The sequence below is a fragment of the Lepidochelys kempii genome, chromosome 6 (genome assembly GCF_965140265.1).
Source record: "Lepidochelys kempii isolate rLepKem1 chromosome 6, rLepKem1.hap2, whole genome shotgun sequence".
Classification (NCBI taxonomy): domain Eukaryota; kingdom Metazoa; phylum Chordata; order Testudines; family Cheloniidae; genus Lepidochelys; species Lepidochelys kempii.
In genome coordinates this window covers 42,963,305-42,989,319 of record NC_133261.1, presented here as the reverse complement: position 1 = coordinate 42,989,319, position 26,015 = coordinate 42,963,305, and the positions used below count along the sequence as shown (strand labels likewise).

Genomic DNA, 26,015 nt, shown 5'->3' with positions numbered 1-26,015 from the left:
CGGGCCAAAAAGTTTGCCCACTCCTGTATTAAGGTTATAACAACCAACAAGAATGCACTTTTATGTAGAAATCCATGATTAAATTGAGTCTTCCTGACTAGTGATTTAAATCAATTTCATTTAAATCAAATCCACCCTGACCTAAACCACCCATGACAGATGTCTGTCCAACCTGTTCTTAAAAACCTCCAGTGATGGGGATTCCACAACCTCCCTAGGTAAGCTGTTCCAGTGCTTAACTGGCCTTATAATTACTTTTCCCCCTAGTATTTAAGTAAATCTCGTTGCTGCAAACTAAACTGACTAGTTCTTGTCTTGCCCTTAGAGGTCATATAACAATCTTATACATATTTGAAGACTGTTATCACATCCTGCCTTAGCCTTCTTTTCTTAGGCTAAACGTGCCCAATTGTTTTGTCTTTTCCTCATAGGCCATGCTTTCTAAACTTCTTATTTTTTATTTTTTTGCTCTCCTCTGGACTCTCTCCAATTTGTTCATATATTTCTTAAAGTGTGATGCCCAAAATTGGCAACAGTACGGGGGTTAACCAATGAACACATTGTTGCTGAAAGAAAGCAGAATGCAAACTCAAATAAACTGTGTGGACTAAATTTGTTTGGACTAAAATAATTGGTGATTAAGGGTTTTGCAGACTAATGGTGAGGTTACAGAATTGTCAGAGCAACAAGTCCAAACCTTCATAAGATGAGGAAAGGTCTATGAATGATCAAAAACTTGCGTTAATATTCAATTTTACTTTAAATGAGGATGCCATCTCTTTTTGGACATTTACTTTCTAAGGAATACTTACCACCTTGCTCAGTGAGAGAATGGCCGTAAGCTCTGAGTTTGGCAAGGAGACTGGAGCATCATCACCATCACAGCTACCACCACATGCTGGGGGTCAGGGATTTACCACTGAGGCACATGCATCTTTTTCCTGATACTAAAAGATGTTCTTATCAGCACAGATAGAGAGAGGGAACAACAAGACATCACCATTTTCATGGCCATATGGTGAGCAATTTATAAAATCAGGTTTCAGAGTAGCAGCCATGTTAGTCTGTATCCGCAAAAAGAAAAGGAAGACTTGTGGCACCTTGGAGACTAACAGTCTCCAAGGTGCCACAAGTCCTCCTTTTCTTAATTCATAAAATGTGACTCTAAGGATCCTGCTCCCTCAATCCCAACCCTCTGTCTTCATATACATACCTACTTTATTCCTCCTACCTCTCTTTTTGCCTTTGTCTAATAAGAATCTGGCGGAGCCAGGAGGGCCCAACCTTCTCATCTAAAATCTAATCTTGCAGCACTTTACTATGGTGGCGTGTCTGAGAGAACAGGCACCTCAGGCTTGGTAAAAAGATCTACCAACCCAGAGGGAACTGGGAATGGGCAGTATTTAAAGTATATGGGGGAAGGATCATGAGAGGTTGCACAGCTAGCAAAAATCAAAATTTAAAATTCAGTTGAATTACTGAGGGGTGAATTTTAAGCAAGTTTTTATGACAGTGGCTACTTCCAGATGATAGAATAATAGAAACATAGGCCAGGAAGGTAATTCAAGAGATCATCTAAAGTTCAGTGGCTTTCAACCTTTCCAGACTACTGTACCCCTTTCAGGAGTCTGATTTGTCTTACGTACCCCTAAGTTAAACTTCACTTAAAAACTACTTGCCTACAAAATCAGAATAAAAATACAAAATTTCTTACTTTCTGATTTTTATCAGATAATTATTAAATAAATCAATTGGAATGTAAATATTCTCCTTACATTTCAGTATATTATATAGAGTAGTATAAAAAAGTCACTGTCTTTATGAAATTTTAGTTTGCACTGACCTGCACTAGTGCTTTTTATGTAGCTTGTTGTAAAACTAGGCAAATATCTAGATGAATTGATGTACCCCCCCGGAAGACCTCTGCATACCCCGAGGAGTACATGGACCCGTGGTTGAGAACCACTGATCTAGTCCAACCCCCTTGCACTGTGGCAGAACCAAGTAAACCTAGACCTTCCCTGACAAGTGTTTGTTCAACCTGTTCTTAAAAACTTCAATAAAGGGGATTCCACAATCTCCCTTGGAAGCCTGTTGCAGAGCTTAATTACCCTTGTAGTTAGAAAGTTTATCCTCATATCTAGCCTGAACCTCCCATGCTGCAGATTAAGCCCATTACTACTTGTCCTACCTTCAGGATTGATCACCATTCTCTTTATAACAGCCCATAACATATTTGAAGACTGTTATCAGTCTTCTTTTATCAAGATAAAACACACCCAGTTTTTTTAAAATCTGACCTATCAAGATTTTCTATCTTCTTATCATTTTTGTTGCAGTCTTTTAGACGCTCTCCAATTTGTCCACATCTCACAGTGTGGGTCCCAGACTTGGACACAGTATTCCAGTTGGTGCCTCACCACTGCCGAGTACAGCAGGACAATAATCTCCTGTGTCTTACATATGACACTCTTGCTAATACACTCTAGAATGGTGTTAGCCTTTTCCCCCACTGCATCACACTGTTGACTCCTATTCAATTTGTGATCCATTGTAACCCCCAGATTGCCTAGGCAATTATTCCCCATTATATAGTTGTGCATTTGACTTTTCCTTCCTAAGTGAAGTACTTTGCACTTGTCTTTATTGAATTTCACCTTGGCGGACTTGTCAGTATGATAATTCCCCCCCCCCACCCCCTTTTTTTTCAGAACACTATAAGCCGAGGTGGTGTGGGGGATGAATGGATCTCTAGGGACTGGCTGGGGTAGGCTGGCCGAGAAGGGGGGCGGGGGGACTCTGGCTAGAGGTTTCTGGGGAAGCGAGAGGGTTTTAGGTCAGGTGTCCCCTGGGTGTGGGACCCACAGGAGGCTGCGTCCGCCCCGAGCTGGGGCGCTGGAGGGTGTTGAGCCGCGGGGCTTCTGGCTCTGGCCGCACCTGGCTACCGGTGTCCATGGGCGTAGCCAGACAGTTGGACAGGAGAGTTGTGGCCGCCCCAGGTTTCGGCGGCCCGAAGGAGTGTTAGGGGGGTCTCCGCCGCCCCGCTGTGGACGTGGGGTCCCAGTTACTTACTGGGCGCTGCAGCCGTTCTGGCGGATCTGAAGCTCCCTCTGTCGCCATGGAGACAGCGTCAGCCCAGGCAGGACTCCACTTCCGGTTGGTGCTTTCGCCACTAGTGCCCGGTTGGAAACAGCCCCTCGACCGCGCTTCGGTTCTGACACCGCCCTCCCACCCGCCGCGCGCGGCCCGGGGTCTCTTCCCGGCTCGACTGAGAGCAGCGTGTTTCCTTCGGAGGCTATTGCTGGGGCGCCAGGTTGCCCTGTGCGGAAGCTGCCGCCGCTGGCGCCGCCGCCTGAAGTCGGGCTTCTTGGGGCTTCTGGCCGGGCCCGGCGCCGGCGCCAGCGCCGAGGTAAGGCTGGTCTCTGCCGAGGGGTGGTCGCACCTCACCCTGTCTGACGGCTCAGCGGGGCAGCGGCGCTGGGCTCAGGCCCGCCCCACAAGGGGTTAGGGAAGTGCGTGTTTGAAACCCCCGGGGTTGCCGCAGATTCGGCGCCAGGCTCGGTCCGGGGCTCCCTGGTGCTCACCGGCGTTACGGCTGGTGCAGAGCGGGCAGCTGCTCTTTGATCCTGCGTTAGATGGAAACCTGCAACGGCCTCGCCTGCGCGGCGGTGAAAGCGGGGGGTCTTCAGGCGAAACTACTGCGCTTTACGTGTAGACAAGGCCGAGGGTTGTACCGGGGTGTCTTAAACACAGGGTAAAGTACAAACACCACTTCCCTAGTGAAGACAAAGGGCGTGGTTTATTCTGGAATAATTTCACGTGTAGATGTTCTTCTTGTGTTTTCTGGATGCCTTGCTCCTTTTTGGTATTTTAGTTGGCTCCTGAATAGCTAGGGTTGCCAAGTTTTTGGTTGGGAGTGTTCCCGGAGGTTTACATGACATAATCCTTAATTAAAGAGTAATCTTTAATTCCTGTAGACTCCAGGACAATCCTGGAGGGTTGGCAACCCTATGAATAGCACTACCTGTAGAGCAGTGTTTCACACACTGTGGGTTGGGACCCCACAGTGGGTCGCAACCTCATTTTAATGGTGTCGCCAGGGCTGGCTTAGACTTGCTGAGGCCCAGGGCTTCAGGACTCAGGTTATAGGCTCCCTTCCTGGGGCTGAAGCCTGGAGTGGTGGGGCTCGGGCTTTGGCCCCCTCACTTGGGGCAATTGGGCTTGGGTGGGCTCAGACTTCTGTCCCCACTCCTGGGTTTCGTGTAGTAATTTTTGTTGTCAGAAGGGGGTCATGGTGAAATAAAGTTTATTTCTTGTCTGTGTTAGACTCTACAATATGTGCCAAAGTACGATTTGTTATTTCAAGTGTATCTGCACCCTTAGCGCAGGGCAAAGACATTTTCAGCTCATGTTATGTCATAGGGGAGAAATTAGATCTATTTCTTGCACAAAAGTGGAAGGGATTGCTTGTATCTGTGCTCCAGTTTGAAAAATGTTTTTTGACCTTTCAAGGTGATAGGTGCTATGTAAAAGAAAAGGATTATTTTCCCCATTATATACAACTTTCCCTAAAAGAGGATAGCCAGCAATCTCACACTCTAAATATATTTTACTTTTTATGGTACCTTCCCAGAAGTTAAAAACAAACTTATTTCTTCCCTTCCACCTTAAGAATGTTTTGAGTACTCAAATTTAGTGGCTGTGATCAGAAGATGTTTCTTTAAAATGTTATAAGTATGGGCTGTCCTGTAAAATACTTGTGTTTTACCACAGAGCTGAGATCTCACTTAGTTGAAAGATTCCTGACAATGGTCCCAATCTTGCAGTTAGTTTCATATGAATGCCTATGCTGGCAAGGAGTTGGCTGTAAACTTGGGTCCTAAATGTGTTTACACTTCTCACTAAAACTTTTTTATGCATTACCATTAAAATTCAGTTTTAATATTTGATGTTTCCTTAAAGGGCATCAACCTGAAATTTAAGCCAGTTTAAAAAACTAGTTAAATGTACTTTCAGAAACCAAACCTGCTCCAGAATCCCATTGCTATTTTTTCTCATTTTACAAGCACATTTTTCTATATTTTAAAATAAATATTTACCAGTTGCTCTCTGAAAATGCCAGACAACCAGAAAGGGTAATTATGACCCTGACCCTGCAGTGTGATGTGCACGGGCTGACTCATCAGCATGGATCTCGTTGCTGGATTGAGGAGGTAAATTGCCTAAATGCACAATATAATGCACAAAATAAATGGAAAAATATTTTCTCTAATCTTGTAAGTATGGTCTTACTATAGCATATAGGTTACTTGTAAAAATTGTAGGTTAAAAATAATTCAGACAGAAGTAAATTAAGGCCATTTAAATTTTGCAAAATAATCCTTAGGCGTTAATCTAAGTGAATTACTAATAGCAAGAGGAAATGGCTTTGGTTGGGTGATGAACAACCTTTGTAATTGTAGAATTATGAAAATGACTGTATTTTTGACTATTACAGGTATTTTTGTGTCTTAGCTCAAGGGAGAAATGTTTTGTTTGAATTCTCACAAACTGAATGGGAGGCTGCTTCATGATTTTAAAAAAAGCAAAAGTGAAGTGTAAAACTATTGATTTAAAAGGAAAATGTTTGTATAACTTAAATGGCTATGATGCTACCAAAATCAAATAAAGAATATTTTTTATTTAAAAAGACTTTTGTAATGTTCTTGTCACAGAACTAAATGCGCTTTTGACTTGAGTTCTTGAACAATTTGAAAGGGTATATTGTGTTTTCCAGTCAGTTTTCCTATATTCTACTTAGAAATGGAGTTAAAACAGCATAAACAAGTTAAATCAACCCAAATTTCAGAAATATATATCTAATCTGGTAGTTGTTTAAATTGAGATTATAATGTGAGATTCTATGCTCCTCTGTGCAGCAGAGGGGAACAAAACAGCGGAAATAATACTGGGGAAAGGCAGAAGACATATTAGCCATGTGATAAACTATTGCACATTTAATTCTCACACCAGACTACTTGGACTCCCCTCCCCACCCCACCTTGCATTTCTATACCGAAAAGGTCAGTATGACGAAGGAAAAAATGGTTGAACAACAAAAAGGGAAGGAGATAGGGAACGTACAAGGAATAATGCCCTTAGAAACAGAATAAATTGATCAGCCACAAGCAAATCTGCCTCTTTGATTTTAGGTAATAAATCCCATTTGGCCAAATATGTTAAGCAGTCATCTGCATTGTGGCATGTGACCCCATGCTGCCATTGTTAGGACGGGATTGAGGGGTGGAGTCACATTTTCCCATGGTCCCATATTTTGTCATGTTTCAAGTTGCTCACACATAATTCTTTTAAATGCAGTCTAAATTATCCTTACAGTATTTTATTTATATTGTTAAGCAGGTCTCGAAAGAAGCCACTTCCTGGTTAGCCACATAATGGCCTTTGAACACATACCACGAAAAGACTGGTATAAAATTCTGGGTGCAGAACCATCAGAGAGCCTGACAGAACTGAAACAGAAATATCAGAAGCTGGTATTATTAGTAAGTGTATTTTACCTTATTTAAATAATGCAAAAATAAACTAACTACTGTTTTCAATTTATAAATAGAACCAAGTGTAATGAGTGTTATAATTTTGTCAGTGAGTGTGGGTAGTTCTTTAAACTATCAAGTAGAGCTCCAGAGCCTGTGATTTTCTTATGATCCCAGGAATCCTCCCCCCCAGCCTCATCACCAAAAGAACACTATCTCCTCCTCTCCCCTCCCCTCCCCTCCCCACCCCACCTGTCCCATCCGATCCCATCCCTGCAGGCAATCTGGAAATATACCACTGTTTGGTTGGATTTGGTTCATCATGTGAATAAAAATATAATTATCTTCAAACTTACAAATCTTTTTTTTCCTTTTATAATCCTACCCTTCCTGTGTGATTACTTTATTCTGTCACACTTCAATCAGTGTTTGGGTCATTACTGTTTGCTACCAGGAAAGCCATTATAAAGTCACAAACACTAGACAGTAGCATCACTGAATAAATCAAGCGTGAAGAGTAGTTTTATTGAAAAAAAGGAAGACTCTTCTTTATGTATAACTATCTTGCTAATTTTAGTATTGGGATAGAAAGAGAGAAGTATGTGGACATTAATATGGATTTTGGTGTAAAACAATTGGCCCAATTCTGGCAGGGCTTCCCTCAGAACTAAAGAAATGTGAGTTTCTGCAGAACTGGATCAGTATTTTTTAGTTTGTGATAATATGACAGTTGCCATTTATTTGTGGATTGCTTTCTGAGTTACCACAAGTCTATTGACTTTAAAGTTGTATTCTCAATGCCATAAACGATAAAAGTGAGGACATTCAGCCATAACTGTCTATAAAAGTATCTGTGCAAAATATGGAAACTTCTTGCTTCAAAGGGAAAATTAAAGATGAATTACATTTCCATCAAATAATCTGTTTGAAATGGACTCTTCTAAGAGATGACTACTGTCTTCCTGATCCTTCTGTGTTGCTAAACATATACACTTAAACCAAAACAGCCAATACCCTTTGTTCTGGTGCATTCTGAAAATAATTCTGAAGTTGATCAATATTTGGTACCTCTATTTGCCGGTTGCCTTTCAAGATTACAAAGAGGCTGCTATGATTTGCATCAACTCTTTATCTTAGCATTTATAACATCATATATTCACTGATTTCAATGATACTCTGTTTATCTATATAAAAGGACCATGATACACAATCATTATTCTTACTATAGAAAACCATGATATCTCTTGAAGTTACTGAATGAACTCAGCTGATACATTTTTGATATGCTGGTTTTCTTCTGTGCATTCTACTATTTTTTTGTGTGTGACCTTCAAGTATTTTGGTGCTAAGATTAGCATACATTTAAAACTAAATATAATGTGTTTAGTTAAGAAAACACAGGAAATGTAGTAAAAAAGCCCTTTCTGTTTGTATATTTAAGTTTCTAATTTAAACTGAATAAACTACTGGAACTAAAAGGGAATTTGTTATTTTCTCCTTAATTCATTCATTGTACCTAAGTATAATGACAGAAAACTCTTCAAAGCTGCTTATTGTACCTAGGTACAATAAAATAAATTTTGTTAGAATAGTAACTTTGACTTCAGATTTCATTATTTTTCTCCACCTTTTGAAGCCTTGCTTTCAACATCACAGAGTGTGTTTATTTAGAGAAATAGGTGAAAATTTATGCAATTATAACTGCACAGAAGTTATGGTAGTTAAGTCTGTTCCATAACTTCTTCATATCAGAATGGCTCAAACACTAACATTATTTAAATTTAAATAATTATCTGGATATTTCCACTATAGGTTTTCTAACCAGTGTAAGCAAATTGCTAAAATGTTTATATTTTAAAAAGTTGATTTAACTGAGGAAAATTATGGAGGATGTGGGAGGGGCCTAATGTTGAACAAACAGTATTTTTGAAAACTGAAATGTTCACTCTCCCCATTTCAATGATGGATGAATAAGAGGTATTCTTATTTAATACTGATTGATTCTGGCAAGTTTCATTTTTTGAAAGTACTCCTAGTTACTTCATTCTCAGAGGCAAATTTCATTTGCTACTGCTGTTTTCTCATTGTTTCCTTGAACTCCTTTGTCTGTATCCATCTATTGTCTTATACTTGGATAGTAAGTTCTTTACAGCAGGGACCATCTTTTTGTTCTATTTGTACAGTGCCTAGCACGATGGGGTATTACTATGTTAATACAAATAATTAATTTGCACTCCTTCCAAATCACTTTCACTGGATGTGGAGGTGTACTGGAAATGATGTCGTTCCACTGATTGAGTGAAGACACAATTCCATCAACCTATATACTCGTTCATTACAGAGCCCAGTTATGATTTTCCAAACCTTCCATTGGCACGATTGGTTTGGGTAGAGGACAGAGCCATACACAGGCACCCTAGCCATTTCTGTCCACAAAGAGGTGGTAGGAGTATAGTAGAGTAGCAGAGCCAACTCCCACTCAGAAGCTACAATCCTTCCTTCTGTCCACACAGAAATTTTCTTGCCAAGTTATGGGGATAGGGCAAAGTTTTGTTATCTGTATAAGAATACAACATTTAACCTCATGTTATTTTAAGAATTGTTGAATATTATAACCTCCTGGATTTCAGAATAATTAACATAAGGCAGCCAGTGTTTCAGATACCAGTTGAAGTTATTACCAAAATTCTGTAATTGTAATAGCTCTAATGGCAAATGGTGACTGGCATCAAGCATTATACAGGATACAATTATTTTGTAAATAATCTTGCTGTGAAAATTTTCTGGAAAGTGGCAAATGTCGCAGTCCATGCTTTCTTTTTGTCATCTTCAAATAATTCCTGCTGCTTCATTTTTAATATTTTCTTTTTTGCCATATTACTATTTCCCTTATAATTGCACATATGCAATGTTAGCATTCTAAATGAACATACAGATGTAAACTTTGTAGGTTTTTGAAAGTTGAAGGTCATGCCATATGTTATTGGAATGGTGATTTTTCTCTACATTTGCAATATGTGGTGTATAAGGTCAGGTCTGACCTTAATGTCAGAGTAGTAGAAAGGCGAGCAAACTTGTATTTTTACAATACAAAAAGGCTGTATTTTAGATTTATTACAGTTGACTCACAAGGGTAAACTAACTTAAAAGAACTGATTAATTTCTAAAATGTAACTTTCCCCCCTTAACTATAACTTAATTCAATAAACAGAATTATTTCGTAACTAAACAATGAAATTGTACTTAGATACCCATGTTGCAGTCAGTATTTTTGAGTGACTAAAATGATTTATTATAATTTTGATTTTTTCCTTTATTAATTTTTATTTTTGGAGTTTTAAACTATGAATATGTGTTTAACTGAACCATATCATTACACAATTTCTGGATAATAAAATAGAGTATTACAGTCTCCAGATATTCAAAAATCATGAGTCAGGTCCCAGAAAACAGTGAGATTGGCTTAAAAATCAAGAATTTTTTAAAATAATAAATGTTAAGTTTCTGTTTGCCTTCTGGATTTTGAATGTTGTGGGTTCAGATTTTTCAAGCTTTCCCCTGCAGCCATGAAGACTAGAAACTCACTTTAAAAAATTAAAATGCTGAGATTCTCACAGTCATGTGACTTCAGGAGCTGGGGCTTTAAGAAAAAACGTCAAACGTGAGAATTTGCAACCTGATATAACTTATTCTGTCCTGGCTGCTGGTTTACAAAAGGCTCTTAGCTGTAATTTTATAAACTTCAGATGCATATCCTTCTTTTTGGTCATGTAGAATAAAATCTAGGTGTTTGTGACAGAGAGAGGCATCCAGAAAAGCTGCAGAAAAGTGTTAATGAGCATATGTTCTCTCTCTGTCACAGTACCATGTAGTGCCTCCTTGGCAGATATTTAATTCAGGTCCACTCTAAAACATCCTCTCTGTGTAGAAGACTTGCAGAGAGTGAACTCTGCAAGTATGCTGAGAGCACGGTTCAGAAACTGTGCTCTGTTAGCTAGGTATATGGAAAAGGCCTCCTGAATTTGATCTGTAGTCCTTTGATATTCAGGACATGTTCAATTTTGAAATATTGTGATAACTGCAATCATTTTTTCATAGACTGATGCATTTTAGTTTGAACAACATAAAATCATAAATGCATTCAGAGAGTTTATGTTGTACTGCTGTTTATCAGGTAACCCACTCAGTTTTTGCACTCTGTGGAAAGGCATTGCTCATTATATATTGGTTATCACTATGTGCTAGATTAAAAGTAGGACGATAAAACTAGAATAACAGAAATAAGTTCTGTGAGTGAAATTTTACACCTTTTTTCCCCTATTACTATAATTTTCAATTCCTTTTTGGTCCAGTATTTTAGGGTCAAAAATGAGTTGCCAGGTTGTTTTTTCAAATTTGCTTGCAGCTATTCTGTATGTGAAAATTGCTGTTTACAGAGAAGAAACCCAGCAAATGTATAAGCTTTGTCTAGCTGAAAATCAGGTTTCTGTTCCTGTTGATGCTGATCCTGATGATATTATAGGATACCTTTCTGCTGGAAGGGAATTATTGTTCAGGAAAATTATATGCTGCTGTTACAATGTGTGCCCTAATCTTAAAGAAAATCCATGTAATTTGAGCAAGGAGTGTGCGGGAACCTCTTCTTAATGTGGAAAGAGTATAAAATGTGTCACTAAACACTCATGTGGGAACTGAGATTCTCTTTGGATCATAAGTATTTATATATAGATTAGTGTTAAGATAGTTATATAATACATTCAGAAAGTATAGATGATGGGACTACAGAGGGCATCATATATGGGAACGAAGAAAATTACCATGTTGGCAACAATGGAAGAGGGTAGTAGTAGATCTTGTACAATTCTTTAGTTAAATTATTAAGTAAAATATCAATTAAATATAGCTTTGTATGGGAAAAACAATTATAATTGGTCTAGAATCCAGAAAAGATTTCTATGGCTTTATATGTTAGTCTTGAGCCATTTAGGATTTTGTAGGTCAAAAGTACCACTTAAACTCTACCCAGAAGCCAATAGGTAGCCAGTGATACGCACTTTTAAAAACTCCACAGTTGGTCATTATCACCAGGAAATGATCATCAACCAACTTGGCAAGTGCAATGTCTGTACCCCTTCTAATTCTGACCTGAGGAGGAAAGGGCCAGGGAAGCTGAGGACATTCCGATTCTCTGAGAGACATCTCCTCACAATCCTGTTATTTTGCTATAAAATAAAATATTAGATACCAGTTAATAAGGCTTTGTGAGAAGAGGCTGAACATATGCTTCTTTTAAAGTAATTAGCACCTTGACCTTTCAGAGAAAGCCAACGACCCCGTAATGGCCCTTACTGATCAAGAAGAAGGATCCAAATCAGAGACTGTGTCACAAAGGTCTCCCAACACACCCACAACCTGTTAAGCAACACTACCAAGAGAACAAGCAGTAACAACCTGGGATTAGTCCTCTCCAGTTATGGCTCTGCCTTAACAGGTGCAAGATAGCTCTTCATCTGCATCTATGGCAGGTCATCCATAGATCATAGAGACCAGTAAGGATTAAGCCTGAGGGGGAAGTAACTGGGGGTCACACTGTCAACAGCTGATGACAAAAAATCCTTAGTAAACACTTCTAAACCACCAGAAAATTCTGTTAGTAATACAATCTCCCTCAGAGTCACATGGAAAACCTAAGGTTCCATTCACCTCAAGAGCAGACTATCAAAACCAGTCCCTTACTGCATCAAAGAATTTGGGCACTCAACTCAAATCCCAGAAGGCAATGACATAAGTGTAAAATCCAACCCTGCAATCTCTGATCTGAACAGAAACACTAGATTCAGTTTGTGGCTGGCTTTAAATTGAGACTTTAAATACGCTTACCTTTGATGATCTCACGGTTATCATGGTGGCCATGAAATCCTGATACTATTTAGAAGGTTCGTCATTGATTTGGACGATGGTCACCAAGTTCTACCAGCAGAATAAAGGAGAAGTTTAACTCTCCGCAGTAATCATGGTAGCACACTTTTTATGAACTCTATTCACAAGAGTGAGGCCATCATATGCTGTCACATAGTGGGGTGCAATCTGGATCAGGAAGGGGTAGTCACCGGCTGCCCTGTAACCCTTGGTACCTCCCAACCTGGGCTGCTCACAACAGCCTACCAGCATTCAGGTCGCACACTGAGGTCTATGTATATCCGGAGCTCTGGTCCAGCAGCAATGACCCCAGCAGCACATCAGTCACACTGGCTTCCACCAGCCCTGGTTACTATTAGTAGGGTGTCTCTAACACACTTGCAGTGGCGCAGTTTCCCAAAAACATGTTCTGCACTATCCAGCCCTCTTCTGAACAGTTTACAGAACCAGTGAACCCTTAATAGCTAAAGTAGGGGTTCTCAAACTGGGGCTCGGGACCCCGCAGAGGGTCGCAAGGTTATTAATGGAGGATCGCGAGTTGTCAGCCTCCACCCCAAACCCCGCTTTGCCTCCAGCATTTATAATGGTGTTATAAATTTAAAACACTTTTTTATATATTTAAGGGGGATTGCACTCAGAGGCTTGCTATGTGAAAGGGGTCATGAGTACAAAAGTCTGAGAACCACTGATCTAAAGAGTCAATATTCAACAGATTGCTACTTTAATTGGAGTTACCAGTCTGTTCAGTGCAAATAAATCCAATGCTGTGTTTACATTAAAAAATAAAACAAGTTTATTAACAAGCAAATAAAAGTGAAAACTCATCGAAAAGTCTAAAATTAATTTAGCAAGTTTTGGTTCAAGGCGTTATTTAAGACTTCCTTTCTTACCGACAGTCTTTCAATAAAATGGTGACTGACCCTTTCCTTTGTCAGGGTCTCTCCCAGAGGCCCACAGGTGCTGGTGTCTTTGTTTTAGGTGAAAGAGAGAGAGAGGAGGTCATTTGGGGGTCTGTCCTTTTGTTTTATAGTCCAATGAACCCTTGAAGTGGATTCATCTGAAGATTACTCCTCAAAGCAAAAGTTTATTCAAACAGTAAAGGAAGCAACATGGAATCTGGTGATGAAGGAGGCTTGCATCTCTTTCTTCCCACCTTGTTTGCTGAAATGCCAATTTGTTTTGTCTCCTGCTATCTCCTCCTCTTGTTGTCTGGAGGACTTTGTTTTCTACTTTGTTAATTGAGGTAAACACACATTCCTTTGTTTAGGATAGACCTGTTTAACAATCTTTGTGGAGGCAGGGTGGTGTGGTTATGAGCATGTGCTATAATAGCACACAGGGGGACTTCATAACTTTACATATAAAGTTTGCAATATACATTTCAACATGATATTACTGACCAACAAGTTATTAGTTTTCAAATGATACCTCAGAAGATTATTACAATAGTTGTAGGGCATGAATATAGGAGTGCTTTCAGTCACACATGCATTCCCTAAACGTGCTTTATTCTGAATGCCTAAACTGTTGGGATGGAACATGTATGTACCTACATTCAGCTCGATGGCATTTCTCTGTATGTAATGTGGTAACTTCTGAAAATCTTGTTTGTCAGAATGCCTTGGGCTCATTCTGGTCTCTATTCCTCCAACAAGGTAACTTGTACACTTGTCGTCTTATGGATTTTACACCTACGTATCATTACAAATTACTTGTCTTTGTTAATATGTAGCTTTTAGTGTTTTAAAAAAAAAACAGTCAGCATTCTCAGCTGTCATTTTGATTTTTTTTTTTATGGCTCCCAGTCAGTAGATATTCCATATTCCTACCAGTGATAGAGAAATGAGAGAGAAAACTCTTGAGTAAAAATATAAAAGGTATCTAAATCCATTTTCAGATGTGACTTGGGCATGTAAGTCATTTTGGAAAATGGGAGTTAGGCTTCTAAGTCACTTACGCACTTTTGAAAATTTTAATCATTGGGACTAATACGTCTCCCTGAGCGCTAACCTGCTCAAAAAGAGTAATCTTGTGGATGGGAGCCAGGAGTTCTTGGGTTCTTTCCTGGATCTGCTTCTGGTTTAATACATGTTCTTGGACAATTCCATTTACTGTTCTTTGCCTTGGTTTTTCCATCTCTGATATGGGGCTAGCTCTTGACCGTCTTACCTTACAGGGGTGTTCTAGGGAATTCCTTGGTTGACATTTGTGGAGTGCAGCACAAAATAAACACACAGGTTAAAGAGGGAGGTCATTTCTCTAAAAAGGGAAATTGTGTCTCTACTTTTCTTGTATTCAAGAGATAGAAATAATTTTTGTGTTGATAGAACAAGGCTTTTAATTTGGATTTGGAGCCAGAATTACTTCAGAGTTCTTTCATTTGTTAAGATTACTTTGTTTACAGTAGGGTGTCATGTTGTCTCAAATGTGCGTCCCTTAGAGCACTTTGTAGCCCATTGTTTTTTTGGTGTCTTGACAACAATAATGGTAGTCACCCTGCAAGCAAATGCTTTTTTGCACAGAAGCTGGAATTTCAGCTAAGGGCTGTATCCAGTGGATAGTGTGATATCTAGTGGATCAGACCTAGTGTTTGCCACACAGTGTCCTTTGTTCAGTCCTTCGGCTGCACTTTTCACAATTTATTAATTAAAAGAGATTAAATGTTTCATTACCTGGTAATCTCTTGGATTAGGTAAACTTTTTCTGACTGGAACTCTTTTTTAAACATAATTCGCTGGCATTTTAAAAAAACAACAACTAAGTATGGGAAGGGACCTATCTATGCCAGCTCCAAAAATAAGGTTACAGCACCCAGTTTTGGGCACTGCATTTGAAGAAAGACGTGGACAGATTGGATAGAATCTAGAGGAGAACAACAGAAATAAGAGCTTTAGAAAACATGACCTATGGGGAAAGATTGAAAGAATTGGATATTTTTAGTCTAGAAGGTTACATGTAAGTTGTCATAAAAAGATCAGTTCTTCTCTGTGTCCACCGGGGGTATGACGAGGTAATCAGCTTAATTCGCAGCAAGGGAGATTTAGGTTAAGTATTAGGGGAAAAAAATTATTCTATAAGGATTGTTAAATAGTGCAACAGGTTATCTAATGAGGTTGTGGAATCCCTGTAATTGGTGAAGGTTTTAAGAACAGACGAGACAAACATCTGTGAGGGATGTATACTTAATCCTGCCTCTGTGTGGCAAGATGGACCAATTGAGTTCTTGAGGTCCCTTCCAGCTCTGAGTCATACAGATGTATTTCACACAAAAGTTTAGCTCAGGTTGGCACCAGTAGCTTTTGCCTTGAATGCAGGGCTGGTAATGCTCAAGCGCTTGCTCTCTTAATGGTATCTGAGATAAAAACACAAGGTCAAGGTAGGTGTGCCAGTTGATTTTCAGTTCGATGTGCTCTCAAGTACCTTATCTTCTGTCACAGGACTTCTGTTTTGTATTTGTTCTGACTGTGCCACATCAAAGGAAATAGTAAAGTGAAGATCACAAAGGGCATTCATGTAAACTAAAAAGTCCATTTGACCATATGTAGTCCCATTAAATTGAAAAGCATTGGTTATGCTTGCGCTTGTTGGATTGGGCCCTGTGTTTTGCAAAAATTGATACACTGCTAACTGTAGCAGGAATCTCAGTGAAGCTCATTCTGTACTAATTTCAACAGAAAATGTTTGAAGAAAAAAGTAAATTTTGTATTTGCAAATAGAATCATAGGACAGGAAGGGACCTCGAAAGGTCTTCCAGTCCCCGCCACTCGTCTCAGGACTAAGTATTATCTAGACCAGGGGTCGGCAACCTATTGCATGTGTGCCAAACATGGCACGTGAGCCAATTTTTAATGGCACGCTGCTGTCTGCTGGACCTGGGCAGACAGCAGCAAGCCACTAAAAATCCAGCCCGGCCCGGCCCGGCTCGGCCCGCTCTTTTCCGCCCACTGCTCTCTCCTTGCAGGACAGGCAAGCTTTCCCCTCCCCCTGCCTCTTCCCCCAGCGTGCTGGGTTCCTGCCCCTCCTTCTCTCCCTCCCTGCCACCGATCAGCTGACGGCCCTTGCTATGGAGTGGGAGAGGTAAAAGCGGGGGAGAGGTAAAAGCGGAGCCACTGTGCGCTTTCTGCTCTGGGGACCTTGGGGAAGGGGGTGGAATCAGGGCATATCCCCTCCAGCCCCCTGCCATGAGCTGCTCAGGGCAGGGGGCTGGAAGGACCCCTGCACACCCCAGCCGTCTGCTCTCACCCCTGCACCCCCCCCACAACCCCAGCCCTGATTCTGGCACCCCCCACACATACCCAGCCTCCTGGCCTGACTCCTGCACCCTCCTCACACACCCCCAGCCCCCTGCCCTGACTCCTTCACCCCCCCCACATACCCCCCCCACACCCTGAGCACCAAACGGGAGCTCCTGCACACGCACACACATACACACACACACACCCATTCCCACCTGCACTCCTCGCACCAAATGGGAGCTGCCCAGGTAAGTGCTCCACACCCAAACCTCCTGAGCCCCCTCCCTCATTCTAGCTGCTGGCCAGACCCTGCACCCCAACCCCCCAGCCTGCTCCTTCACCCCCAGCCTTGTTCTCCGCATACTCCCACCCTCATCTCAGTGTAGAGAGAGGAAGAGAATGGCTAGAACCAGGGAGAAGGTAGGTACCTACTCTATGTGGACAGGGCTGGGACTCCAGACCGGCAGCGGGCTGAGCGGGGCCGGCAGCCAGGACCCTGACTGGTAGGAGCCAGCGGACTGAGCCGCTCAGCCCACTGCCAGTCTGGGGTCCCAGCCGCTGGCCCTGCTCAGCCCACTGCTGGTCTGGGTTTCTGGCTGCCTGCCCCTTGCCAGCCGGGGTCCCGTTTAGCCTGCAGCCACTCTAAGTGAATAGAACCCCAGGCTGGCAGCAGGCTGAGCGGGCCGGCGGCGTAAGATCATTTTAATTTAATTTTAAATGAAGCTTCTTAAATGTTTTGAAAACCTTGTTTACACACGACAATAGTTTAGTTATATAATGTATAGACTTAGAGAGAGACCTTCTAAAAAACGTTAAAATGTATTATTGGCAAGCAAAACCTTAAATTAAAGCGAATGAATGAAGACTCGGCACACCACTTCTAAAAGGTTGCCGACCGCTGATCTAGACCATCACTGACAGTGTTTGTCTAACCTGCTCTTAAAAGTCTCCAATGATAGAGATTCTACAACCTCCCTAGGCAATTTATCCCATTGCTTAACCACCCTGACAGTTAGGAAGTGTTTCCTAATGTCCAACCTAAACCACCCTTGCTGCAATTTAAGCCCATTGCGTCTTGTTCTATCCTCAGGGGTTAAGAAGAACAATTTTTCTCCCTCCTCCTTGTAACAACCTTTTATGTTCTTGAAAACTGTTATCATGTCCCCTCTCAGTCTTCTCTTCTCCAGACTAAACAAACCCAGTTTTTTCAGTCTTCCCTCATAGATCATGTTTTCTAGACCTTTAATAATTTTTGTTGCTCTTCTCTGGACTCTCTCCAATTTGTCCACATCCTTCCTGAAATGTGGCGCCCAGAACTGGACACAGTACTCCAGTTGAGGTCTAATCAGATGGAGTAGAGCGGAAGAATTACTTCTTGTGTCTTGCTTACAACACTCCTGCTAATACATCCCAGAATGATGTTCGTTTGTTTTGCAACAGTGTTACACTGTCGACTCATATTTAGCTTGTGGTCCACTATGACGCCCAGATTCCTTTCCGCAGTATTCCTTCCTCGGTGGTCGTTTCCCAAATACAACTGCACTGGGTTGGATGGGGCACTAGAAAACGTAAGTGTAGAAGAAGCAGAAACATGGGTGGTTTGATTAAATCTTGTACTCAACTTGACATGACCAGTGGTGTAGTTTGCATTTTCAATGCAAAGTTAAATTCTTCAACATCCTGGTTTGATAAGAAATTAAGATGGAGAGCTAATTGGATTCTAGTGTAAGGGATAAAATTCAAATGAAATTTGTGACCCTGTTCAGGTGAGAGTTCTGGTCATGAGGAAGATGTGCTGTTTTTACTACTATTTTCTCCAGGAAAAAAATACCCCTCAGTTTAAAATAGCATTTAACAGAGTATAATGTATTTTTTAAAATTCCTAGTTCATGTGCTAGGGCAATGACTATAAAAATAAATTTCATACATTGATGGGTAAGCCCTTTTTCATTTTAGTAAGTCTAATTTTTTTTCCAAAAATCGTCAGTATCAGAAGAGTCACCAACCAGTCATGTTTTATTAATGCATAGCTAGCAGTAAACACCAATTTGTGTAGATAGTTAGTTGTGTGGTGAGCGTATGCCTAGAATTGTATATAAGAAGAGCTCTAAAGATACAGATCTAGCCATGCCTTTTTATTTTATCATGGTTGATATTCAAATAAAACGTATTTTTAAAATTAAAAATTACAAAACAATGTATTGAGTGGGATAACTGTTTCCTGTGGGCAGAGAATGAGTAAATCTTAATGAAAACTTTTTTGTTGTCTGTGTGCTTTGCCCTTTAACACCGCTTCACCATAAAGACCCTGAATCACAGCACACTGTTGTTAGAAAATATTTCTGTTATGGTAGTGCCCATCAGCCCGGGTCAGGATTCTGGGCTTCATTGTGCTGAGTGCTGCACAAATACAGAAAAGAGACAATTCCTGCAATGTAAAGACACAAATAGAGAAAGGGTAGACGATTTGGACATGACATACAAACGAATATAGGAAAGAAGTGGCCCCGCTTTAACAGGAGTAAATATCGTCTGTTTTTTTCAATTGGGATTAACAGCAGGGAGGAAGGGATCAGGAAAGAAGTGGAAGAGGAATAAATACAGCTGGTTGCCTATCTAGCCAGGCTCAGCAGGCTAGGTTTTGTTGGCATCATTGCAAAGATGAGTCTTAAAAAGGGATTTGAAGAAGGATAAGTGACTTCAGATTTTTTTCAGTGAATGTTTCCTGTGCATTAGGGGCAGCATGGGAGAAAGCATGAAGATAGTGTTGGAAACTGAAGACTGAAAATGGTGGTGGAGTGAAGGCAAGAGTCAGTGTCAAAATAAATAAAAGCAGCTAGGTAAGGTGGGACTAATTACAAAAGTCTTTAAAGGTAAAGACAAGAATGCTTGTATTTGGTGCAGAGGTGAGAGGAAAGCAAGCAGAGGCACTCAAATAAAAGGCTGATGTAGTCAGAATGATGAGCCAAGAAGATGATTTTCTTGCTTTTATGTCAAACCCTATTTGGATAGATCTTTCTCTGGAGATCTTAAATCCACTCCTCAAGCCTGTAGAGGACTTAGGTGCCATTAAGAATTCTGTACCCCCCAGGGTATGAATAGACTGTTTTCAGAGTACTTCCACCCCCTGCCAATTCAGGGAATTCCAAAAAGGTTAAGGACCCAGACTCTGATTCTCTTCATAGAAGTGAACATTCTTCAAGTTTCAGAGCACTTTGCCACAAAGTTAATAACATTAAGAAGCAAAGACATTTTTTATTTTCTGTGGCAGAAACAAGGCATTAGCTTGGGATCAAATGGTTTTTGAAGTATTCCCTATGTCGACTTACTGAGTATTTGAATTGCATTTACTGTCTTTTGTACTGTAAAGGGCTGTATACAAACAGGGTAAGAGAACTTCAAAGATCGCAAACAAATTTGGACCATGATCCAGCAAATGTACTTACATTTTATGTGTTTGAGTGGTCCTGTTGGAGTTCATTTATAAAGTTAAGCATTTTTGTTAGCACTGCAAATGAAATATTTTGGGTCTTGAGTTGAGCTTGGTGATCTTAATTATTTCTGTGATCACTTCATGTACGCATGAAAGAGTATATGATCATGCTGGTCTATTTTAAGAAAAACGTCTGGGAGGAAAAATATTAAACCAAAGCATTTTAAAAAAAAAATCAGAAAGACAATTTTTTATGCTGTAAGAGTGGCTCCATGTTTCATAAGTGATAGTGTAGAGAAAATGTCCAATGTTCTAGAAGCATTAGGTGGCAGTAGTGTGCTATATTTGGCAGCTGCTTTGTCATTTGGTTGTTTTTTTTTTTAAAGCTTTCATAATCTTAATGTGGTATCACAAACTAGATTATAATATACTGGTTTAGTCATAGTTTTGTTATGGGATTTGTGTGACACTGTAGGGGCAGTCATTGTTTGGGCCTCTTTGGCATGCTTAAGATGTAGTCAGAATGCAGTTGTTACAGCAGAGTATTAATGATTTTTATTTTCCTGTTACACAGTATAAAACAGTAATTTACAATAATGTGACCTAAAAATATTCTGAGGAGGTGTGTATCAGAAAGATCCTGAGAAACTTGTTCAGTGTGTAATTTACGAGGTAGTAACTTCAGTAAATTTTATCCTCTCCCTTGGGCCCAAATGCTAAATTCCCTTTTGTACTTGTAAATGTGTAAAATCATATTTTAGAGATCCAGAAAAGGTGACATTATCCTGTTAATTAGAAGTGTGTCATACTTTGGGTTGATTTCCTTACCATTAGCAAAAGTGTAATTATGACTTGTATGCAATTTAGTTTTTTATTTAGTTCTATTTTACAAGTCATCTGTTTTACATCTAGAATAAAGTATTCGTGTTTCTCAAATGTCAGGATTTAGCTCAGAATGTGGAAACATTTTGCTACTTCACATTTTATTGCCTCTATAGTTTTCAAATATATAGTGCTGTCCTAACCCTGTGTGAGGATATGTTGCTGTCTTATGTTTTTGTCTTCCTTTAACATCTAGGGAAAACGAGTGCATTTTTTAAGTTCAAGGGAATATTGGTGGAACAAGGTAGATATAATTAACCTTTCATCGTAGTGATTTTAGTGTTGCTTCAAATCTTGGACAGGTACACTTAACTTGTGACCTTTTGATTTTATTTTTTTTCTCGTTGTCTCTCTCAGGTAAAGGGGCTCAGGGAATTCAAAGCTGGTGTAGTAGTGTCATTAATTTGGCAGAATGATCAATTAATAGAAGAAGAGCATGAAAGCGTTGACAGAACATGCTACCTAATTAGTACCTGATGAACCATGTAGGCCACAGAGCACAGAGTGCAGTGTCGCTTCAGGGTAGTTGCTGTATAAGACCTTTGCATTCAAATCATTAAGTAGCCAAAGAGCAATACTTCAGTTTGATTTCAGCTGGGTAAGGAAATCCTGCAAAGTGCTGAGCGAATCCATTTCCCACTGAAGTAATGGAAACTGAGGACACTCAGTACTTATACGAGAAACTCAGTAACTCAAAGCATTGGGCTTTTCAAATCTTTTTTTTTGAAATGTTTGTCTACACATTGTACAATTAAAGTGATTATAATTTTAAAAAATAAATTGTTTTCTTTTAACTGTGTTGAAGAACTAAGCTAGAGAGAGAAGAGTTGGAAATATTAGTTCAATAAGATTTCCTGCAGATCCAGGTAATATCAAAGGGATAAGTGTCCACTTACTCAAGATTTTTGAAGTCATTGCAAACTGAGGGTGTTTAGCACCATGCAGGGTTGAGCTTCCACACTGCTAACGGGCTTTGTCTATGTGTCTGAGTGGGTTTTCTATAGAGCCTTTTACTGGGTCTTTTAATTGCACTTTAAACTTACAAGTCTTGCACAACAACTGGGTAACACTAGAAGAATTGCTTTGTGTTGCTGTTAACCAACTATTTGTCCATTCATATACATAAGTATGTCTATAACATCATTCACCTTGTTGAAACACAATTGTATCTCCTCCAATGACATAGAGAACCGGTCAGTGTTAAAAACAAGAACTCTTCAAAATAGATTTACTTAAGCTATTCCATTTTATTTAAATACAGTAGTTTTTCTTTAGAGTAATTTTAACGTTAAAAAGTATGAATTTTAAATTTTACATTATTTATTTATTTATTTATTTATTTGTAAACCTGATCTAATTTAATGAGTCCATGCTGAGCACTGGGAAAATGACTACTTTCCTCCAGTGCCACATGGTGGATGCATAGGTCCAGTTTGTCACCTTATTTTCTTTTAATCCTTTTTATGGGACAATGAACAAAAATAACTGGAGTATTTTTAAAGAGACAAGGTGGGTGAGGTAATATATTTTACTGGACCAACTTATTTTTTAATTTAGTTAACCAAAATTACACAGTCCATTCAAATTCAAAGGATAGTTACATGACTCACAAAATATGAAGGCTCTCATTTAAGTTAATGGCAGAATTCCTGTGGATGAGAGGAGAATGAGGCCATAAAACAGTAAAGGTTAATCTGTGTAGATCAGTAATTTTCAATGTGTGGTCCGAGGACTCTTGGTGTCTGCAGACCATGACTAAGATTTCCAAAGGGGTCCACACCTCCATTTGAATTTTTTTAGGGGCCCACAAATGAAAAAAGTTTTTGAAAACCACTGATGTAGATTCTTAGTCTTGGTCTACGTGGGGGAGGGGGGATCGATCTAAGTTACGGAACTTCAGCTACGTGAGTAATGTAGCTGAAGTCGACACACTTCGATAGACTTACCATGGTGTCTTCACCGCTGTGAGTTGACTGCTGCTGCTCCCCCATCGACTCCGCCTACGCCTCTTGCAGCGCTGGAGTACAGGAGTCGACGGGAGAGCACTCGGGGGTCGATTTATCGTGTCTAGACTAAACGCGATAAATCGATTCCCACTTGATCAATCGTTGCCCGCCGATCCAGTGGGTAGTGAAGACATACCCTTAGCCACACCCATCACCATGGTAGCTGAGCACCTCAATTTAGCCTGTTTTACTGTAACCTGAATAGTCTGTGCCATAGTTTGCATGGAAATTACTTTAGAAGGTGAAAATGAAAGATAAGCAATCAAATAATGTTGTAAATTTCTATTAGATACTATCATAGGAATGCCTAGTTCAAACTGTTTTAAATTGTGTTTGTGTGGGTATTTACGTACTGTATATTAAATTAACTTACCCTGCTAAAAGTAAACTATTTTTAGTCACATTTTTAAAACAGCTTTATAATGTAATTATATGGTCCCTGAAGGTGCGCATAATTGAATGATAGAGTGCCTTTTTTGTATTTCCATCTAGCAAGGGAACTGCTCAGCTCTATTTTGTGGTCCTCTATCTGCTGGGCTGGATACCTTATGAGGCACTGTGTAATTCAATTACAAATACCTTTAGGAGACTTACAATTACATAGCGCATAGATTTTATTTCCCCTTCTTTGCATATTTTTTTTTACTGCAAAACTTAATATTCTGCATCTTAAATTATTAAATTAAACATAATTGCTGTATTTAAAAAAGAGACAGGATTTTAGTATCTTGGACAACTTTAAAGGGAATATCTACCAGGCTACTAGACTGATAAGGACACAATGCATGTTTTGGTGTTAACTGTTAATTGGTCATGAGATTTGAGGCCTGAACCATATACACTTAGAATTGGCTGAGGCCCTCTGCAGATTGATGCATCTGGAGCATCAGTGACAGCATCTTTTGAAATCCTAGATCCATTGAAGTCAATAGGTTTGCCATTGACTTGATCAGAGGCAGGATTTCTCCCCCAGCTTCGATGACGTTAATCTTTTATGTTGATGATCATTATGCAAGAGATTTCCACACAGACACCTCTGGATCATAGGGCTACAAGAAGTGTCAAAACTCTTCTCTTCTAAATTTATCTTTGGAAGAAGAAAAGATATAAGGCCTGATGCAAACCCCCTTTGAAGTAAATTTTCATTTACTTCAGTGGGTATCGGATCAGACTCATAAAGCCTTACATCTTTTGGTTGCTGGTTTGAATCCAGGCCAGACTGATGGTGCCTTAATTGTTACCATACAATGGCTGTTTGGCCTATGTGAAACGAATCTTCTCTCAGTTCATTTCCCAGTGGACAAGTGTCCACATCACAGAAGGCACCTCCAAAGTTTTCATTAATTGGTCCCTTTGTTGGCAGTTGTGGAAGAAAGGCTAAGACTGAATGACAACAGACACTCCAGGTCAGGGGTGAGGTATCTTGGCAGAGCCTTATGGGGACACACTTACTTTCACTTCATATGCTGTAACAATTGTGTGGAAGATTTATATTTCCAGGACTGTCAGTCTGGTACTAAATTCACTCTGATTTTAAAAAAGGTGAAGAAAACTGTAACCACAAATAGATCATTTTTAAATGCTCTGGTGTACAGTAATTCAAACTGCAAAAGTCAGACTAAAGTACTTTGTACTTATTCTTCAATATCCTTTATGCTTGATTCTTGTATCCTGTTTATGCTGAACACTGTTAATCTGAAATTATTTTTTATAAAACGTATAATTAGAAATTAAACAGAATTATACCAGTTTACCTTTCTTTTAAAATTAGAAAAAAATGTTATCAAGGTTATAGCAGCCGTCTCGTCATATGTCTTGAAAGGTTAAGATGGTCTTTGCATGCTACAGGCAGGTTAGCATGAGCCTGCCAATACTTTTTTCTAAGTGGGACCTCTTACAGCTTTTCTTTCCTGTCCTATTACCTGTCTGAGCCTACAGATAATGCCATTCGTAGCTGTTAGCTAGTGGAAAGTGTACAAAGTTTGCTTCCACTGAAAACCTTTTGAAACATAATGTGGCTGAAATTTAGACACTATAAATGTAGCTTGCATCTTTAATCTGTTCTTTTGTTGAAAAGAACTTGGTGGGATAACTCACATGACTGGAGTACTGTCATGGATGGATATAAACTGTTCAGGAAGGACAGGCAAGGCAGAAAAGGTGGAGGGAGTTGCATTATGTGTAAGGGAGCAGTATGACTGCTCAGAGCTCAAGTATGAAACTGCAGAAAAACCTGAGAGTCTCTGGATTAAGTTTAGAAGTGTGAGCAACAAGGATGATATCGTGGTGGGAGTCTACTATAGACCACTGGACCAGGGGGATGAGGTGGACAAGGCTTTCTTCTGGCAACTCACGGAAGTTACTAGATTGCAACCCCTGGTTCTCATGGGAGACTTCAATCACCGTGATATCTGCTGGGAGAGCAATTCAGCGGTGCACAGACAATCCAGGAAGTTTTTGGAAAGTGTAGGGGACAATTTTCTGGAGCAAGTGCTGGAGAAACCAACTAGGGGCAGAGCTCTTCTTGACGTGCTGCTCACAAACTGGGAAGAATTAGTAGGGGAAGCAAAAGTGAGTGGGAACCTGGAAGGCAGTGACCATGAGATGGTCGAGTTCAGGATCCTGACACAGGGAAGAAAGGAGAGCAGCAGAATACGGACCCTGGACTTCACAAAAGCAGACTTTGACTCCCTCAGGGAACTAATGGGCAAGATCCCCTGGGAGAATAACATGAAGGGGAAAGGAGTCCAGGAGAGCTGGCTGTATTTTCAAGAATCCTGATTGAGGTTACAGGGACAAACCATCCCGAAGTGTAGAAAGAATAGTAAATATGGCAGGTGACCAGCTTGGCTTAACAGTGAAATCCTTGCTGATCTTAAACACAAAAAAGAAGCTTACAAGAAGTGGAAGATTGGACAAATGACCAGGGAAGAGTATAAAAATATTGCTTGGGCATGCAGGAGCGAAATCAGGAAGGCCAAATCACACCTGGAGTTGCAGCTAGCAA

General features: G+C 40.0%; 2 protein-coding genes across 13 annotated transcripts in view; one reads left to right on the top strand and one right to left on the bottom strand.

The window, feature by feature from the left end:
• The window catches only part of DCDC1 (doublecortin domain containing 1), a 420,020-nt gene extending 416,805 nt beyond the window's left edge, over positions 1-3,215 (bottom strand). For all 7 annotated transcript variants that reach the window (XM_073347762.1, XM_073347765.1, XM_073347767.1 and 4 more), the window contains exon 1: positions 3,073-3,215. In XM_073347762.1, the coding sequence (XP_073203863.1) occupies positions 3,073-3,120 (48 nt within the window). In that variant the 5' untranslated portion in view covers positions 3,121-3,215. The remainder of the gene's footprint in view (positions 1-3,072) is intronic.
• DNAJC24 (DnaJ heat shock protein family (Hsp40) member C24) overlaps positions 1-26,015 on the top strand; it is a 170,091-nt gene that overhangs the window by 51,486 nt on the left and 92,590 nt on the right. For 3 of the 6 annotated variants that reach the window (XM_073347781.1, XM_073347780.1, XM_073347776.1), the window contains exon 2: positions 6,397-6,542. In XM_073347781.1, coding sequence (XP_073203882.1) covers positions 6,397-6,542 — 146 coding nt within the window. Of the gene's footprint in view, positions 1-3,207; positions 3,410-3,440; positions 3,755-6,396; positions 6,543-26,015 lie in introns of those variants that run through there. The other 3 variants (XM_073347778.1, XM_073347777.1, XM_073347779.1) reach the window with 3 other exon arrangements.